The sequence below is a fragment of the Cetorhinus maximus genome, chromosome 20 (genome assembly GCF_964194155.1).
Source record: "Cetorhinus maximus chromosome 20, sCetMax3.hap1.1, whole genome shotgun sequence".
NCBI lineage: Eukaryota > Metazoa > Chordata > Chondrichthyes > Lamniformes > Cetorhinidae > Cetorhinus > Cetorhinus maximus.
This window is the reverse complement of record NC_135898.1, coordinates 15,488,083-15,507,775: the sequence shown is the minus strand read 5'-3', so window position 1 is coordinate 15,507,775 and position 19,693 is coordinate 15,488,083. Positions and strand designations below refer to the sequence as shown.

Below are 19,693 nucleotides of genomic sequence, written 5' to 3'. Positions count from 1 at the left end.
GAGACCAAAGGTCCGTCTATCCCAGCTTTAAATATATTCAAAGGTGAAGCATCCACAATCCTATGGCGTAGAGAATTCCAAAGATTCACAACACTTTGAGTGAAGTAATTTCTCCTCATCTCAGTCCTAAATGATCATGCCCTTATCCTAAGACTGTGCTCCGTGTTTTAGATTCCCCAACTAACGGAAATAACCTCTCAGTATCCACCCTGTCAAGCCTCTTCAGAATTCTCGAAGTTTCAATAAGATAGTCTCTCATTCTTCTAAACTCCAGAGAATGTGAGTCCAATTTACTCAGCCTCTCGTAACAGGACAACTCCCCCATCCCAGGAACCAATCTAGTGAACCTTCGCTGGACCACCTCCAATGCAAGTAAATCCTTTCTCAAATGTGGAGACCAAAACTGCACACAATATCCCAGGTGTGGTCTCACCAAAACCCTGTAACAGCTGTATCTCATTGAATGGTGGAAATGGCTTTTGGAGGAGCTGAAGGGCCTATTCTGATCCCTATCATTAAAAGGTGCAATGGTCTTTGCCTCAACCATTTCCTGCAGCAGAATTCCAATACCCTTGCATGTCAGACATTTATACTGATCTTTTCCCTCACTCTGTGAGAGAGTTTTAAATGAGTATTATTAAGAATGCAGGCGCTCGGGGCTTTTGGTTGCTGCCCTGTCTAAGGTGCACTAATGGACAGTAAGCTGGAGATGACCGTAAGGTAAAGAGGTCAAGGCCAATATAAACAAAGCATCCAAAATTCTGACACCTGGAGTTATCAATACATGACTGTAACCCTACATATAAAAGGACACACCACAAACAGTAATGTCACGGAAAACAAACCTGTGGGTTGTCCATGTACCACAAGAGCGCATTGTCCGACGTGTCCAAAATAAAGTATCGTCTCAAAAATTTTCCACTGCCTTCAATCTCCTCAATGTCCAGAAACCCACAAACACGGCTGTATCGATCCACATATGGCATTTCTATTCTCATTGATCATCACACTGGGGAAGAAATGACACCAGATGTTAAATGTCTATCATTGGCTTTCAGATGGATACATTGAAAAAATTAATATGAATAACCAATGCTTTTAAAACAAAGTAGACCTTACCACTTCACAAACAATTCTTTGCAATAGTGCATTATATATGATTTTTATATGTCTCCTAGGCAGAAAGCTAATATGAAGTGGAAGTAGTTGAAATTATTCAGAGAGTGGGTGCTTGCTTTGTTGTAGCCCATTCTGTTAACAAATAGCTACACTGTAATCAGTTCTATCCTTTCAATTCCCCACCCTTTTTAACTCTCAGGTACCCTGTGACTATTGCCGATCATTCCTATTTCATTATATTTCCAATTGTCATTGCGCTTTGTTTTACTGAGCTGAATTTTACAGGCCACCTGTGGGCAGGAATGCAGGCAGGTGGACCCATAAATTAGGCTGCCATGCCATTGGCAGCTGGTCAACCATCAGCCAGCCCACACCTGCCCTTACCATGATTTCACAAGTGGCATGGGTGGTGTCATGTGGGTCGCTCACCTGTGGCCCAATTGAGGCTCTTAAGTGGGCAATTAATGCCCAATTAAGGTGCTCATACCACTGCCGCTCTGATTTAATGGGCGGTGGGAGAGGCCGGTGTTCAACGTGTAGCCCAGCATGTTTAACCCTATGAGCTAGTGGCCAGTTTAAGGAGGTGCCTCTAGGTGGGCTTTTGGTGCCATCAGAGGCCCCTCCCCACAGTTTTGCCTCCCCACATCCATCCTCTCCCCCCCGACCCTACCCTGCCCTGTCGAACTTGCCCCCACCCCACCTCACTGGGTCCTGTCAGACTGGCCCCAGTGAGATCCCATTGCTGAATGGCACCTCCGTGGCCAACCTGCAGTGCCAGCAGTGGCCAACGCTCTTGCTGGCACTGCCTATGTGCAGAACTGCCTGCCTCCAATTGGTTGGCTGCTCTATGAGGCAGGACCTCCTCCTGGAGATGGACAGAAGACCCGCCTGATACTAATTAAAGGGCAGTTGCCCAAACTAATTAAAGTGGGGCGAGCCAGCTAAGCAGAGGCCGGCTCACCCCCAGCATTTACACTGGGATGCAGGGAGCCTGCCCTCAAGCGTCTAATCCAGCCGATTGTTCCTATGCAAATGGTACTGCACTGGAACAGGAGTAGGCCATTGAGCTCCTCAAGCCTGTTCTGCCATTCATTGAGATCATGGATGATCTGTATCTCAACTCCACTTTACTTCTCTAGCCCTTACCTAACAAAAATCTTTGAAGCATTGGGTCAAAGTCTCAACACAATCTGTCTCAAAGAGTAATACAGTAACAGTAACTATTCCAACAGGTCTCATGATGCCCTGGCTGAGAGGAATTGATACTGTTAAGGAGGAGATCCTCATAAAACACTTCAGTTTGATCTTCGATATACAACTTTAGACACGACCTTCACGGAATAAGTTTTTATAGCCTGACCTTTGGAAATATATTAAATGCCGATTAAGAGATATGCATATCTGAAGTCAGAAAGGATGATAGGTCCTTGTAAAGTTAAAAACAAACCCAGGAGGGAGAGTATTTCACTGAGGATACTGTCTTAAAACAAGTAGTCCAAACCCATACTCTGCAAGAGGACGATTGAAAATCTCGTCCAGTTAGCCAAAGTCTCATATCACAATCTGCATCCGCTGTCGTCTGCAATGTAGCCACACTGACGTAGCATTTACAACAGCTGGCTGACCAACCACTTCTACCTGACATTTTTGGCAGTTTTGGGTATCAAGTTCAGGTTAGTGAGAGTTTGCTCCTGAATCGCAGCGAATGAATAGAAAGGTAACAATCAATAATTGTACCTGTTACATGTGTAAAATGATGGATGGTTGGGTGAAAGCTATAAACTTTAATATATAAGCTTACAATTTAACCTTGGGCACTGATGTCACCATTCCACTGTGTTGATAATGCTGACAAGACCGCAGCTGAAGCCAATGCAATTGAAATGCAGCCCTTCACTCCCTCTGTAACATCTATTCTTTCACAATCATAGAATCTCACAGCAGGAGGCCATTACACCGGTTGTGCCTGTGCTTGTCTGCTCTAAAGAGTTATCCAATTTACTCCCTTTGCCCAGCTCTTTCCCCATAACCTTGCAAATTAATTCTCTGCAAACAGCTATCCAACTGTCTTCTGAATGTTCCTATGGAATCTGTTCCATCACTTTTTCAGTAGTGAGTTCCAGGTCATTAAAACCCTCGGTATGGATCATTTCCCTGGCTATATTTTTGATACTCAATTTGTACTTTATACTAGCATTTTTAAATCCGTGCACTTTACCATTCCCAACTCCTCCCATTGCAACTGTTGGTAAAATGCGTCCATCAGTACTAAACTGGACCAGCAGGCCAGGGATGTCTGAGTCTTTATTCTCAGCCTGTATGGAGTATCTGAACTGGAACAGGAGAAAGATTATTACAATTCACCTTGAAAGACTTCGACTTTGGGAGCAGGGTGAAGTTGGAAAAGGAACTTAGCCAGGGTTCCCACTCTTGAATGAGCCTATTTGAAGTGTAGATGTGGGGTAAGCACGGGATCAGGCTCAAGTGTGTAGGCATGTAAGTGAAGAGAAGCTGCTTGAATGAGGTACCTGTTGATTATGGAGTGCACACTTGCACGATTCTGGCCCTTCCACAGAGGAGGGAATGAAATTGACAAAGATCATGCAACACAAAAGGAGGCCATTCAGTCCATCATGTCTGTACCAGCTCTTTGAAAGATCTATCAAATTAATCCCACTTACTTGCTCTTTCCCATAGTCTTACAAACCTTTACCTTTTCAAGTAAATGTAGAAATGTTGCTGCTTTGACTGTTGCATTGTTCAGCCTGCGAGGTAGCACCAATTGGATGCACTGTTTCCGCTCCGTATTTGGGCCAGAGCAAAGATTCTTACTGTTTAAACCACAGCAGTCGAGCTGACTTCACCCAATCACTATAGAAAGTGCTTGCTGCACAACAAATGTTCCCCTAGTAACCACCATACCACCAAAGAACAGGACACTCAGACAAACAAATTTGAAAAGGCCTTACATTCCCAGCCACAGCAATGGCACACAACCAATTTTCATCTATAATTTTGCTTCCTTGTAATGAGGCTAGCCTAGATTGTCTGATTTGTGTTATTGTAACTCCAGTATTAACCTATTTATTTTAAACAGGTGAAATAATGCTGATGGGGAAATTTGTACCATTATCTTTACAATGATGAAAGTTCACATAAACTATTTCATATGACTTTGTGGGGTGTCCTGCTAATTTCTATGAAATTTTCTTATACTTTTCTAGCCCAATTTTCATTTCATTGTTTTGTATTACATGTATTCTGCCCAATTCAGTCCATTTGGACAAAAATGATATCCACTGTATCCCACCAGTGTGTGTCCTTTACTTGTTAATTGTAGATTAGTTGGAAGGAGAAAGTATTTTGCTTAGCTTATAGTTTATGACATCCTCAGAACATCTCAACAGCTTCACAACCAGTACATTACTTTTGAAGTTGAGTCACTGGTGTAAGTAAGCAGTGAAGCCAATGCTTGCACAGCAAGCTCGCAGAACCAGCAAATTAGATAAATGAGCAGTTAATTTGTTTTTCATAATGTTGGTTGAGGGGCAAATATTAGCAAAGATATTAGGGGAATTCCCTGCTCTTCTCAAATTAACGTCATGGGATCATTTAAGTGCAGATGAGGCCTCAGTTTAACGTCTCATCTGAAAGATGGCACTCCTGAGCAGCACTGCACTGAAGTGTCAGCTGAGATCACATGTACAAGTCTTTAGTGGAGTTTCAGCCTACAATCTAACAGAAGCGAGCATGCCACAAACTGACCAAGGTTGAATCGATAAAATGAGATGTTTAATGCATTTCTATGACAATGGTATATTGGATATATGACCCATAAGAAATTCTGTTTTTTGTGTTCACAACATCTGCAGACAAATTGTCAGAATAAAGTGCTGCAAGGAAAAATCTTTCAGAGATCTCATTTTGTTGCAAGAAAGGGGCTGCTTCAAAGGAACACAAAGGACCCTGCAGCTAAAAACATTACTTATTAAATTATGACAAAAATGCACAGAGATTACATTAGGAATGACAAGGCAAAAATAAGCTAGTAGACACTCAGCTTCCTCTTTAATAGCTGCACAGCTATTAAACCAGGCACATTGCAAATTGGGTTTTCTAAATTTTCATGAAGTAAATTTCATCACCCTTTAAAACTCAATGTAACAAGACTAAAGATTGGGTTGACACTTTGAAATTCTATTCACTCCTTTCTCTCATCAAGACCCTTGAAGGTTTTATTAGATTCACAGTTCAAACCCCTTACATTTCTATGTAAAACTCACTCATCCCCAAAGATAGTCAAGTGAAACTGCAGAGGTCTGTTCCCACACCTCCATGATCTAACATTAGTTCCCTCAATGATGCTCCTTCACAGCATAGGAAACCCATGTGGGCTGTGGAGTATTCCCAACCTTACAAGCTTCAGTCCAGTTGTGCAACCTCATATTTATCCAGCTGTTTTCGAAAGAGTTAATGGCCATAGATCAGCTGTTTTTATTGTAAATCTGTCGCACACATTCACAATGCTCTGTTCAATCTATCCTATTGCTCAGCTGGCTGTGATCATTCGAGAGCTGACAAAACAGTAAAGTCAGTCAAAAATTTTAAAAAGCTTGCTGAGTGCTGCAACTTTCCCTATTTTCCCTTACTGTCACATGGAGACTCATAAAGAAGGCACAGTGTATTGTTGTATCAGTGGCTAATTGCAATGGTAGTTGGAAAGTACAGCCAGAAGACCAGAATGTTGGGACTTTAAGGATTAGTGAGAAAGGGTTGTGTGCGTTATGGACTATGACACAATCTTGAGGTCTTGACAAGTGCATCCCTTGACTGGGTCACAGTGTTGCCAATTTGTCCTCTCTTTCACTCAACCTCTCCTGTACATAAAAGGAATGAATACATGATGAAGTATATACAGCACCTATTCTCTTAGTTGACCTGATAACATACGAAGAGAACCACATCTCTCTTCATTACACGCACCCTCCTATCTCAGGGGAACATGTGAAATCAAAAGAACAGTAATGTTAGATATGAGCTAAACCTTGAGATGGTCTGCGTGCTATCACAGTAAATTGTTCCCCCTTGGTATTTCCATTATAATCCATCAAATGTCTTATCTAAGCAATCAACTGTGGTGGCAATACTGTATCATACCAGTCGCTTTATTCATGCTTTATTTAGTATATTTTTTATTGCTTTCTCTGGGTATCCTTTTATTTTACATTTATTTCCCCTCCACTCACTTAATTTCCCTTTCAAAAGTGGCTGCAGATGCTCTGTTCCTAGATAGCCCTGGGTTACTTGTCCCATCTCTCCATTGAAATAAGCTTCTTCCTTACACTAGTACCTTTTTAAAAAAATATACACATATACAAAAAAAAATATAGAATGATATGTTGACAAGATAGGAGATCAGACATGAAAGGCTAAAGTTAACAAATTGGCCCTCCCAGTGCAAAACTTTGGCCAAGGTGTTGCTGGAGTAGACCATCTCGTGTCATGCCTGGTTTATTAGATCTTTGTCTCAGATCAAAAATATTTTGGAAATTAGACCTTTTCAAATATGAGCTGTAAAGCCTATTAAGAAAATGTATTGAGTTTTTTTTCAGTCTTTAAAGGGGAATTGGACAACACACTTGAAGAGGAAAAAAAGAGGTGTGGGGCTAATTGGACAACTCTAACAAAGAACCAGCTTAGCTATGATGGGTGGCTTCTTTCCATCTTGTATGATTCATTGAATCTAAGTCAATTAAGTCTATTATCTAAGTCATTATAATGTCAGAAACACGGCAGCTAACTTGTGCACAGCAAGCTCCCACAAACAGCAACTTTATAATGACCAGATAATCTGATTTAGGTGTTAGTTGAGGGATAAATATTGACAAGTACATTAGCAGAACCCCCTGCTCTTCTTCGAATTAATGTCATGGGATCATTAACATCTCACCTGAAAGACAGCACCTCCGTCAGGTGCAGCATTCCCTTAGAACTGCCCAGGAATGTCAGCCTAGATTTTTGTGCTCAACTCTCTGGAGTGGGACTTGAACCCACAATCTTCTGACTTTAGGGGGCAAGACTGCTACCAAATGAGACATAGCAATAACGATGTATGAAGGATACTCTGTCACTGGCTGGGTAAGAAATTTATTAGGCAGCGAAATTCTGCAAATCTCAGCTGCGGAATTCCAGAGGTTTTCCCCACCATGATTCAAGCTTTTGTTCTGCAAAATGTTTCATACAAAAACTAACATCAACAATTGGAACAAAGAGAAGTTCCTCTTCTGTCTTTAAAGAGTGGTTTTCATCCTTGAATTATCCCTTCACCTGCCTTCTATCCCTTCACCCAATGATACTTTTACAGATTGATTTCTTTAATATAAAACATGTACAAATATATCACAATGCAGTTCGTCTAATCCAACTGCCAAATGGTTAAAAAATACTCAACAAGTGACCACATTCATATGTTTAGATGTAATCCCTTAAAATACAATGCAGATATAGTCCACACTAAATAAAATGACCCAAACAGATGTGGAAATGCTGTACACTGAATTTGAAGCAGAGTTTAATGTGGTTCAAATTCAACATGAACTCACTGGCACTGAAAATGCTGTGGTCTCAATAAAATGAAATTTTCTGTTTGTGTAACAAGGAAACAGAAAAAAGATGAATTTCTGTTCACTACAAGTTCTACCTTCTATTGAACATACTAATAATGGCAGATGTTTACAATCTCAGCAGAAGCTAAATGGTTGCCTCACTCTTCTGTTATGTTGTAAACTGAGCACTTTACAATTTGTACCCATTTTGTGCCCAGTCTCTTGTTTGAGAGTGAGTGAGGTCATGATTACCAGTCTACTTTCCAATGTTAACAGGCCAATACCTATTTATGGGTCTTTTTTTTGTTTTCATCAAGGTAGCAGTAATGCAAAGTGGGACGTTGAGATCATCCATACACTCAGTGTGCAAGCCCCAAGACTCACTCCCCACTCGGTGCTGGGTTGGCTGATCTTGGCAGGATGTGAGCTACTTTTAGCCACAATGAAAGATGAAGGAGCAAAAAGATCCCATTCCCTTTTTCTGATAAGTATTAAGCATTGACTGTACTACACAGAATTTACAGAGCAGAAAGAGGCCTTTCAGCTCAACAGCTTTGTGCTAAGTTTACAAATCATGTGAGCCTCCTCCCAACCAAGTTCAACTCAGCCCATTCTTCTATTCATTTCTCCCTCACGTAACATATAGATGTTCAATGAGGACAAAGTCATGGTTTGTTTAGGGTAAATGAGAGCGCATAGAACTGGGGACAACCTTTTGGTTTGGATAAGGAATTGATTAAGAGGTTGGAGACAGACAGTACGGGCAATGGGGAGGATATGATTAGTGGAATCTTCCAGGAATTAGTACTGTGGCCTCACCTTTTCACTATATTTATGAATGATTTGGATAAAGGAAGAGAACTGTATATCTAACATTGTTGATGAGGTGTAGGTGGCACAGTCAATAATAAAGATGGGAACAGAAAGTTGCAAAGGGGTATTGATTGGGCAAAACTGACAGACAGATCCATGTAGGGAAAGCTTGAGGCCATCCACTTTGAACAAAAAAAAAGAGACTATTTTCTCAATGATGTAAAGCTAAGATCTGTGGAAACCACTAAAAGCTAGTGCACAGGTACAAAAATAATTAAAAAGGCTAATGGAATGTTGGCATTTATCTCAAGAGGGTTGGAACAAAAAAGGAATGGAAAATTTGTTTCAATGTACAGAGTTCTGGTCAGACCCTGATCACATTCAATGCTGAGCACTGCATCTCCGGAAGGGGTTTTGACCTTGAATTGAGTGCAGCACAGATTGACTAGAATGACAGCAGAGTTAAAAGGGTTAAATTATTGAATAGACTAGGCCTGTATTCCCTTGAGTATAGAAGATTAAAGGATAATCTGATTGAATTGTTTGAAATGGCTAAAGGAGTTGATAGGGTAGATAGAGAGAAACCGTGTTCCAGAACAAGGGGGTTAACCTTAAAATTAAAACTAGGCTATTCAAGTGTGATGCTAGGAGGCACTTATTCAAAGGATTGTGGAAATCTGGAACTATGTTGAGACTTAGCCAGTTAGAAATTGATTGTGGTTGATAGTAGACAAGGGTATGAAGGGTTACAGAACCATGGTGGGCAGAAGTAGTTAAGATACTGATCAGCCATGATCTAATTTAACAGGCCTGCGGGGCTGAATGGCCTCCTCCTGGTGCTATGACAAAAATGGAACATGGTTACTGTGCTGGTACACTTGACACTGCAAATCAAGTTCTTCAGGAAAAGGACTGGGGAGAAGATAGGAACATAAAAAGAAACGGAAACATTTCACACCTGCTTGCATCAGGAAGCATTGCTGGGTCACGTAGCAAGGTCCTGCAAGCTACACCGAAATGAATGACCAGATAATCCTTTTTTTGGTGATGTTGGTCGAAGGATAACTGTTGGCCAGGACACCAGGAGAACTCCCTACTCTTCTTTCCATTCTGCAGATAAAAGTGCGATGCACTCCTGCCTCAATGGCATATGTCATTGCCACTATCTGGAAACCACCCAGCTGCCTCAATTTGAACTATTCCATTAATTTCTCCAAATTTGTGGTGTTTTCCAATCAATGTCAGTTTAGTGTCAATTTGTGCAGACTTTTGGGCAGTTTGATGCTGTGGATTCTTTGCATGACGAGGCTAGGCTGTCTAAATGTACTTCACTTTGGATCCTTACACGCAGTTTGTAACCAGGGCATAAAAGGGAAAATGGACACCCCATTTCTCCCCCATCCAGCAGCAGAAAGGATGTCAGAGCATCAGTTTCAAAAGGGCGCTTGCATTCAGAACTTCAGTTCAATGCACTAGAACACAAACCATTTTACTAAGAAAACAACACTGACTCTTCAAGGAGGCAGAATATGAATTAGGTAGAAAAACAAACCTTTAATTTCCTCCCAGGTCTTTGGTCTCTGCCAGAACAGGGTTTATGAGTGTGTGTGGTGCACTGCCCTTTGATTTTTTGCCTTCGAGAAAATCTTGCCTTTGACCTACGCCTTTTGATCAGCAAGTACAGACTAAAGAATGAACTAACCTAGACGCTTCACATTTTTGAAGTGTACTCACTGCAGGAATATAGGGAAACATAGCAACAAATTTGTATATAGCAAGGTCCTGCAAGCTACACCGAAATGAATGACCAGATAATCCTTTTTTTTGGTGATGTTGGTCGAAGGATAACTATTGGCCAGGACACCAGGAGAACTCCCTACTCTTCTTTCCATTCTGCCATGGGATATTTTATGTCCAGTTTAGAGGGAAGACAAGGTTTCAGCTGAACGCCTCATCTTATGTACTCATATCCCTGGAGTGGATCTTGGCATGCGCTGACACAATCTGTCTGTCAGCATGAAACATTGATAGATTTCCACTTATGAGCTACAGGGTCACTTCAAACATATCAATGTAATGATTAATTTCCTTTCTTGTGATGTTCTTGAAGACTTCCAGCAGCCACCCGCCTCATTTAGTTCCTTCAGTGGGAAGAGCCCAGGAGAAAGACGAGAACATGATCTAGAAGGAGCTCATCATTAACATTAACCAAAGGGATAAGAAGAGAGAGAGTAAACAAAACTCACAGTAGGATAGTGTTGGGATGGTGTTTAAGTTCAAAGGTTATAGCCTATTAGCAAAATGAGTGGGTCAAGTCCTTTAATAAATATCTCCTCTATAACCCCTTCATAGTTATAATTCTATTTCAGTGATGATACTGTTATTTGTTATTGTTGTCTTTTAGTATAGGCTACAGGTGGGCTTCTCCCTCTAAGACAATATCAATCTGTCTGGGAATCTGAAGTTATGCTTCAGGATGCCAATTTTTTGTTCTATGATCACTCTGGGTCAAGGCTACCTGAGCCAAGGTGCAAGACAGCAACCTTTTGCTTCTAGGAGCGATCATTAAAGTCTGACTCTCCTTCACATACAGAAGTCAATCTTAAAGTATTGAGGCTTGTGTGTGGACAGCAGTCATTCTTCTGCAGGGTTTGTACTTCAGGGCAATAGTCAGAGGAGGTCCTTGCAGCTCTTGAAGGCCATTGTTTGGGTGGTCAGAAATACTAGGCAATATGCGGGAGAGAGGGGAATCCTGCAGCGTCAGGAAGTTGGACTGCTTCGTCCTTCCACGGGAAAACCAAACAAAACATCAGTGACAAAAAGAAAGACTTGCATTTACATAGCACCTTCATGACCACCAGACCTCCCAAAGAGTTTTCAAGGCACAGAAATACTTTTGAAGTGTACTCACTGTTATTGTGGGAAACATGACAGGCAATATACGCACAGAGAGCTGCCACAAACAGCAATGTGATAATAGCCAGATTACCTGTTTTTTTAGTGATGCTGTTTGAGGAATAAATACTCCCCAAGACACTGAAGATAATTCCCTTGCCATTCTTCAAAATAGTGACAAGGAATCTTTTACTTCCTCATGAGGGGGCAGACAGGACCCTTGTTTATCTCAACCAAAAGACATCACCTCCAACAGTGCAGCACTCGCTACTGCACTGGATGATGGAGATATAAGCGCCTTGAAGGGCCTGGAGGCATACAAGTTGAGGACCATTGTGACCTTGATACTCTGGATTGTCTGTAGGCCAGCTTGCAATGGGAGGAGGTAGGATACCCCTTATAGATTTGAACCTGTGCAGTATCCCTTCATTCAGCCTCCCTCCAGCCTTCAAAAAGAGGGTGATATCGGAGCACTGACCGAGACACCTACTTGTACAATTCCTGCTTGAAGTGATCAAGCAATTGTATGCTGCATCAGACCAGTAGGGAGCTGGTAATATAGTACTTATCCATATCCCCCCACACATGTCCCAGTCCATATGATGGGAATGATCTGGTTGTTCTTATGGAAAGTGTAAACAAGGGCTCTGGTGGTGTCTTTACACATTGGTATGTGATTATGATCTAGCACATCATTTAGAACAAAGAAACTGAAATTCTATGATTGATTCAGCCCATTCTGTTGGAGAAGCATTTGCAAGTGGTTCTGAGGCAATCACAGAATCACACATTGCAGAAGAGGCCCTTCGGCCCATCGAGTCTGCACTGACACATGGGAAACACCTGACCTACCTGCCTAATCCCATTTACCAGCACTTGGCCCATAGTCTTGAATGTTATGACGTGCCAAGTGCTCATCCAGGTACTTTTTAAAAGGATGTGAGACAACCCACCTCCACCAGCCTCCCAGGCAGCGCATTCCAGACCATCACCACCCTCTGGGTAAAAAAGTTTTTCCTCACATCCCCCCTAAACCTCCTGCCTCTCACCTTGAACTTATGTCCCCTTGTGACTGACCCTTCAACTAAGGGGAACAGCTGTTCCCTATCCACTCTGTCCATGCCCCTCATAATCTTGTACACCTCGATCAGGTCGCCCCTCAGTCTTCTCTGCTCCAACGAAAACAACCCAAGTCTATCCAGTCTCTCTTCATAACTTAAATGTTTCATCCCAGGCAACATCCTGGTGAATCTCATCTGCACCCCCTCCAGTGCAATCACATCCTTCCTATAATGTGGCGACCAGAACTGCACACAGTACTCCAGCTGTGGCCTCACCAAGGTTCTATACAACTCCAACATGATCTCTCTACTTTTGTAATCTATGCCTCGATTGATAAAGGCAAGTGTCCCATGTGCCTTTTTCACCATCCCACTAACATGCCCCTCTGCCTTCAGAGATCTATGGACACACACACCAAGGTCCCTTTGTTCCTCAGAACTTCCTAGTGTCATGCCGTTCATTGAATACTTCCTTGTCAAATTACTCCTTCCAAAGTGTATCACCTCACACTTTTCAGGGTTAAATTCCATCTGCCACTTATCTGCCCGTTTGACCATCCCATCTATATCTTCCTGCAGCCCAAGACACTCAACCTCACTGTTAACCACCCGGACAATCTTTGTGTCATCCGCAAACTTACTAATCCTACCCCCCACATAGCCATCTATGTCGTTTATATAAATGACAAATAATAGGGGACCGAGCACAGATCCCTGATTCTTACACAGAATTACATAGAATATATAGTGCAGGATCAGGACATTCAGCTCAACCAGTCCCCGCCAGTGTTTATGCTCCACTTGAACCTCTTCCCATGCTTCCTCATCTAACTCGAGATTCCTTCATTCCTTTCTCTCTCATGCACTTAGCCAGCTTCCCCTTAAGTGCTTCCATATTATGTACTTCAACTATTCGCTGTTAAGGTAAATTCCACAATTGCGACACTCTCTGGGGAAAGAAAGTTCTTCTGATTTCCCTATTTAATTTCTTGGTGACCGTCTTATATTGCTCTTTCTCACCCTCTGAAACATGTTCCCTGTGTTGATTCTATCAAAATCTTGCATCTTTTGAAGAACTCTAGTGGGTTACTCATTGGCCTTCTGTTTTCAAGAGCAAAGATGGAAATGGTAAAGATGAAACTGCAACCATCTGCAGAGCTCACGATATGAGTCTCACTTTCTCGGACTGTATTCAACACTTGCAAAGTTTATATTCACAGCAGATGTGACACCCCATGAGTGCTACTCATTATTTAACAGGGGAGTTTCAGGGCCTATTTCATGCTCCCAGCAGGGATTCAGGCTTACAAACAGTGCATCAGAGGGCTGCAGCCTGTGCTTCTCATACCCATTCAAATTAATGGCTGGGAAAATCACTGGCTTCTCACTGGTGATGTCTGCGAGTGTGCCTCCCTTACTGGGTCTGGAGGATCAACTTGATCATTCATAAAGCCCTTTCAAAATAGAAAAACAACATCTTTGTGCAAAGACTGATATTCTTCTGGAACAATCTGTCAGGCACAGAGTGTGGAAACAGATGGTAGGAATGTTCAGGTTACACTCAGATACCACGCTGTGGTAGTGAGCACGTTTCAGGGCTGATTGGTGGGCGGAGTGACCTTTTCTCATTCTTTGACAAAAAGATAAACCATTAGATAGCAGCTTTCATAACCTCGGGATGTCATAAAGCACTGTACAGGCAACGATGAGGCAGACAATTTGTGCACAGCAAGCTCCCACAAACCAGAGCATCTGTTTATTGTTAGTGATGTTGATTTGAGGGATATGTTTTGGACAGGACATTTAGGCTATTCCTCATTTCCCTGTGGGCTATATCTTCATCTTTATTACTCGCATAACAGAGTTCTGGATTAGGATTTTGATGTGGTCCTGAATGATCTTCCACTCTATGAAATATATAAATGGAAAATTGTGAGGCCAGGGTGTAGAATTTGCAGTACATGTTCCTGGTGCATGCAGCTATGAGACACGCATGCCAAAGGTGCAGAGTTGCGTTTTTGTTTTGAATGTTCGAAGCAAGCACATTCTACTGCTTTTGGGCTTTTCACATCCTAGCAGCATGTGTTAGGCTGCCAGACATCCTGGGTAAAGTGATGGGTTTTCCCCTCTCCCGCTTGGCGTCATTTTCAAAGCCTCCAAAAGCTCAAATCCTGCCTGGTAAAGCAGCTTTCCATGGTTGAAAAACAGAACGAGATGTGGGGTGGAACATTTCGAAAGGTCAAACCAATCATAAAATTCACTCTGATAACATGAGGGTTAAGAAACAAATGCGGGGCCACTGTCTGTCTGCAACAGGCCATTCTCCAGACTACTGTGGTTTGGTGAAGGTTCTCAAGGCCACCTTAGCTGGCGCAGATTATCTGACAGATCCAGCCTGAAATAGAAGCAGCTTCGATTTTGTGGCCAGAATTAACAGAGACCTAAAATGAAACTGGTTTCAGTGTGCCTAGCACAAGTCCCCAAAGGAGAGCAGATAAATCTCCAAAAATGCCAAATGAGATCACCTCTCCCCATCTTGTTAGCTTTCCAAAGTTCCTTTTCCACCATCAGTTCAGCTCATTCCGTCCTAAATACTTGAGCCAGATGTATTGGATTGTGGAGTCTTGTCTTTTCAAAGCTCCCAGTGACCAGGAGCTGGGTATACATCAGAAATCTGTTTTTCAAAACGGAGACTCTGAAACGTGGGGTGTCTAAAAGGTACCACAATGCTAGCCACTGTTCATAAATGCCAAAAGTTAATCAGCCGCCTTCATTAGAATTCACAAACTTCCAACTCATTGCTGCCAAACACGTGATGCCACAGTGTGACAATTCAATTCACTTATAGAACATACTTGCAAACTTTCCATGTCTATTGCTTTTCCATTTGACTTCATTACATTCCAAATATTTTTATCAAGTGCAGCCTTTTTGACCAGCATTGTCCCCTCTCTCTGTGCAAACTCTGGTTGGGGTAACTAAGGCACCAACAGCGCCCCTCCAATAACTTGTCCCGGTGACTGGCAGCAGCTTATTAACAAGACATCCCCCAATTCGGCTGCACACAGCGTCAATAGATTCCATCGGAAGCAGGAATCCTGGCTGAGTTTTCCCCTCCTGAACCTAAGGTATATGGGGGATTTCTATGACAGGACCGGGTACTTCAGATTCATTGCCAGCCCCACACTTTATTTTTAAAGTGGGAAAGGTTCACTGGTGTCCCACAGTGTCCTCAGCTCTCATTTATGTCTCCAAGCAACTGGTAATGCACACCAGTGGGCAGATCCTGGTACCTCACCTCAGCTGATGAGCTAAACTAAATAGGGGTTTCATCAGCTTCATCTTATGTAGATAGAGAACGTCGCCCCTCTAAATGCATGAAGTCTGAAACAGTGGAAGAGGCAGATGATCTAAGCAAGAGGACAATGGCTCTGAATGCAGATACCAGCAAGAAGTGTGACACATCCAGGGCACTCTCCTGACAAAGCAGGCTTGTGGCTAGGCACCTCAGAAAAGATTGGGACCTGACCATACCATAGTTAGCAATGAAACCTCATCACTAAAATGCTGCTGCTTAAAATAGAAACCACTGGAACAGCATTACATCCGACCCTGGGCAAGAGGAAGGATCCTGAAGACGAAGAACCTGGTGTTGTAGAAACTGACTATAACGCCTTGAGAAGTGCAGTGTTCCCAAGTGAGATGAGCTAGAGGTAGGTTAGCCCTATGTGGGCGGGGCGACAGTGGGATCCAAACCTTGGGCCTCTAGCCTATAGCTTCATATCTCTAAACCATCAGCCAAGTTGAGTCCTTTTGAGCACTGGCTTCCTGAGATTTGCATCATTTCGAGATTGAGTAAAATCTAGACGCAATTTCATAGACTCGTTTAGATTCCAATTGCTTTTATTTTCTCATCATCACACGTTTAATGGTGGGAGTAGTTAAAGCGTGGTTGTATGATAAAAGGATTCTGAAGCTGGAGGAAGGTATCAGTGTTTTATAATTGTCATTTCAAAATCAGGTGCAAGTCTGTGTGAAGCACACTTTGCCTTTACACTGTCTCCCACCATATTTTGCAGCACCTCTGCAGCTGTCAGGACCAGACCTGACACAAGATAGAAATGAAGGGAGTCTTCTCCCCTCACTTTATGGTTTCAGTTCACACCCTCACACTTGGCTTAAACTCATAATTTAGCGGTTACACAACGCCAAACTTATGGTACTTGAACATATCAATAAAAAGAGCAGAGATCTCCCGCAATCAGGTCCGAGGGACAGGGTTCACACGGAGTCAGGTCCGAGGGTCAGGGTTCACCTGGAGTCAGGTCCGAGGGTCAGGGTTCACCTGGAGTCAGGTCCGAGGGACAGGGTTCACCTGGAGTCAGGTCCGAGGGACAGGGTTCACCTGGAGTCAGGTCCGAGGGACAGGGTTCACCTGGAGTCAGGTCCGAGGGACAGGGTTCACCTGGAGTCAGGTCCGAGGGACAGGGTTCACCTGGAGTCAGGTCCGAGGGACAGGGTTCACCTGGAGTCAGGTCCGAGGGACAGGATTCACCTGGAGTCAGGTCCGAGGGACAGGGTTCACCTGGAGTCAGGTCCGAGGGACAGGGTTCACCTGGAGTCAGGTCCGAGGGACAGGGTTCACCTGGAGTCAGGTCCGAGGGACAGGGTTCACCTGGAGTTGGGCCTTTCTGCCAAGGAAATTAGGTCCTAAGATCCTGTACCGTGATGCAAACCTAAAAACTGGGGTATACCAATTTCTACCTTAATGTCTTGTCACAACTGTATCTAAACAGCTTGCTCTAACTTGTATTTTTGATTTCATTGACTTGCAGAAAAGCAAATGGCTATTATTTCTGTTGCCTATGAATGTTGCAGAGGAAGGGACTTGCTCAGCAGTGTAACATGTTGCTAAGTCTATGATAACACTTGTAGGACCCAGACAAACAGTTCCAAATGCAAACTGTCAGCCCTTAGTGCATCCAGAGCATTGGTGCTGCTCTCAAGCATGTGTTAGAACTCACTTCCACTTTGCAAATTTAATTCAAGTTGGACTCCATTAAACACTGTGGATCATTGACTTAAAATGCAATCTCATAGTTTGTGAGGTTTGAAAGACTTTTTTCCTAATTTTAGCTCTATTAGTTTGTGTGCTAGTGTGTGGTTTAACCACAAATTTTAAGCACAGAGCTGCTGTTTATGGGTTCACAGTGATTCCTGAAGAGAATTTCTGCAGTCAACCCCCATCCACCCCACAATACTGCTATGTTTAGTCTCATACCCATACTGCACAGTGTAGGCATTGGAACTAATTATGCACTGAAATGGCTCAGGCAGGCCATTTAAGCCCCTATCTCTACAGGGGAGAGCAGGCTGAGGATGTTCTCCACTATCCTGCTGTAGAAGTTACCGAGAAGTGAGAATGACAATGGGCTGGGGGTTTGATACCGAGACAGGAGGACTGACCTCCATGGCACAGATGATGATCTACAACAAAACAAAGACCAGTTCAGCAAGCTGGACATCAATAGCATTGCAAATTCTATTGCAGAATCTAAAGAACCAGATTACATGACAGGAGAAAGGTGGCTGAACTCCATTAAGGCTTTGGTACAGCTTGCAGTGCATGATACTTGACCTAAGTTAGGCACAAACAAACACTCACCTCAGTGAGGCCAGCCAGAACAATGATGGCTATCATTGCTACCATCAAGGAAGGTGGGGGAGAGTGAAACCTTTCCCAAGCTGGGGTTCGTACCATCCTGATCTCATTGGGTTTTGTCCACCTTTTCAGCCAGCAATACAAAAGTAAGACTAAACCTCAAAATCCTCATGTGCAGAGTGTCCTTGGCCCAACCATCTTCAGCTGCTTCATCAATGACCTTCCTTCCATCATAAGATCAGAAGTGGGGATGTTCGCTGATGATTGCACAATGTTCAGCACTATTCACGACTCCTCACATACTGAAACAGTCAATGTTCAAATGCAGCAAGACCTGGAAAATATCCAGGCTTGGGCTGACAAGTGGCAAGTACCATTCACGCCACACAAGGACCAGGCAATAACCAACTCCAACAAGAGAGAATCTAACCATCGCCCCTTAACATTCAATGACACTACCATCACTGAATCCCCCACTATCAACATTCTGGGGGTTACCATTGACCAGAAACTGAACTGGGCTAACCATATAAATACTGTGACTACAAGAGCAGGTCAGAGGCTAGGAACTTGCGACGAGTAACTCACCTCCTGTCTCCCCAAAGCCTGTCCACCATCTACAAGGCACAAGTCACGTGAGTGATGGAATACTCCCCACTTGCCTGGATGAGTGTAGCTCCCACAACACTCAAGAAGCTTGACACCGTCCAGGACAAAGCAGCCCGCTTGATTGGCACCACATCCACAAACATTCAATCCCTACACCACTGATACACAGTAGCAACAGTGTGTACCATCTACAAGATACACTGCAGGAATTCACCAAGGCTCCTTAAACAGCATCTTCCAAACCCACAACCATCCAGAAGGACAAGGGCAGCAGATAGATGGGAACACCATCACCTGGAAATTCCCCTCCAAGTCACTCACCATCCTGACTTGGAAATATATCGCCGTTCCTTCACTGTTGTTGGGTCGAGGTCCTGGAACTCCCTTCCCAACAGCACTGTGGATGTACCTACACCACATGGACTGCAGCGGTTCAAGAAGGCAGCTCACCACCACCTTCTCAAGAGCAACTAGGGATGGGCAATAAATGCTGGCCCAGCCAGCGAAGCCCGCATCCCATGAATGAATAACAAAAAAATGTTGCAGTGCAGAGACTGTCTGAGGGGACTCTTCTGTTTCTCTAGACCTGGGTTTGACAGATTTCAGCACAGACAGAGACCCCAAAGTGAACCAACATCTCACTGCACTTGCTTCACTCCTCACAACATCATTTCCCAACACCAGCACAGTTACACACATCCCAGATCATCACAAGTGAAGAGCACCAAGTGGTGACAGATTAGAAGTGGGCACTATCATCTCAGCATTCTGGCTTCAAGAAGGAGGTTATTGGCCAAGTGTAATCATTTACAGGAGCCCCTGCAAAATAGACTCTAAGACATATCTAAAAGAATGGAGTGAATGCACCAGATGGATCTGTGCAGTGATAGACATATAGTTGTCCACATTGAAGCCTCCCACAGAGTGCA

At 43.2% G+C, this 19,693-nt stretch overlaps 1 protein-coding gene across 1 annotated transcript in view; it reads right to left on the bottom strand.

The window, feature by feature from the left end:
• LOC144694890 (pleckstrin homology domain-containing family A member 2-like) overlaps window positions 1-19,693 on the bottom strand; it is a 103,968-nt gene that overhangs the window by 73,878 nt on the left and 10,397 nt on the right. The window contains exon 2 of the mRNA XM_078565621.1: window positions 846-1,009. Coding sequence (XP_078421747.1) covers window positions 846-998 — 153 coding nt within the window. The 5' untranslated portion in view covers window positions 999-1,009. The remainder of the gene's footprint in view (window positions 1-845; window positions 1,010-19,693) is intronic.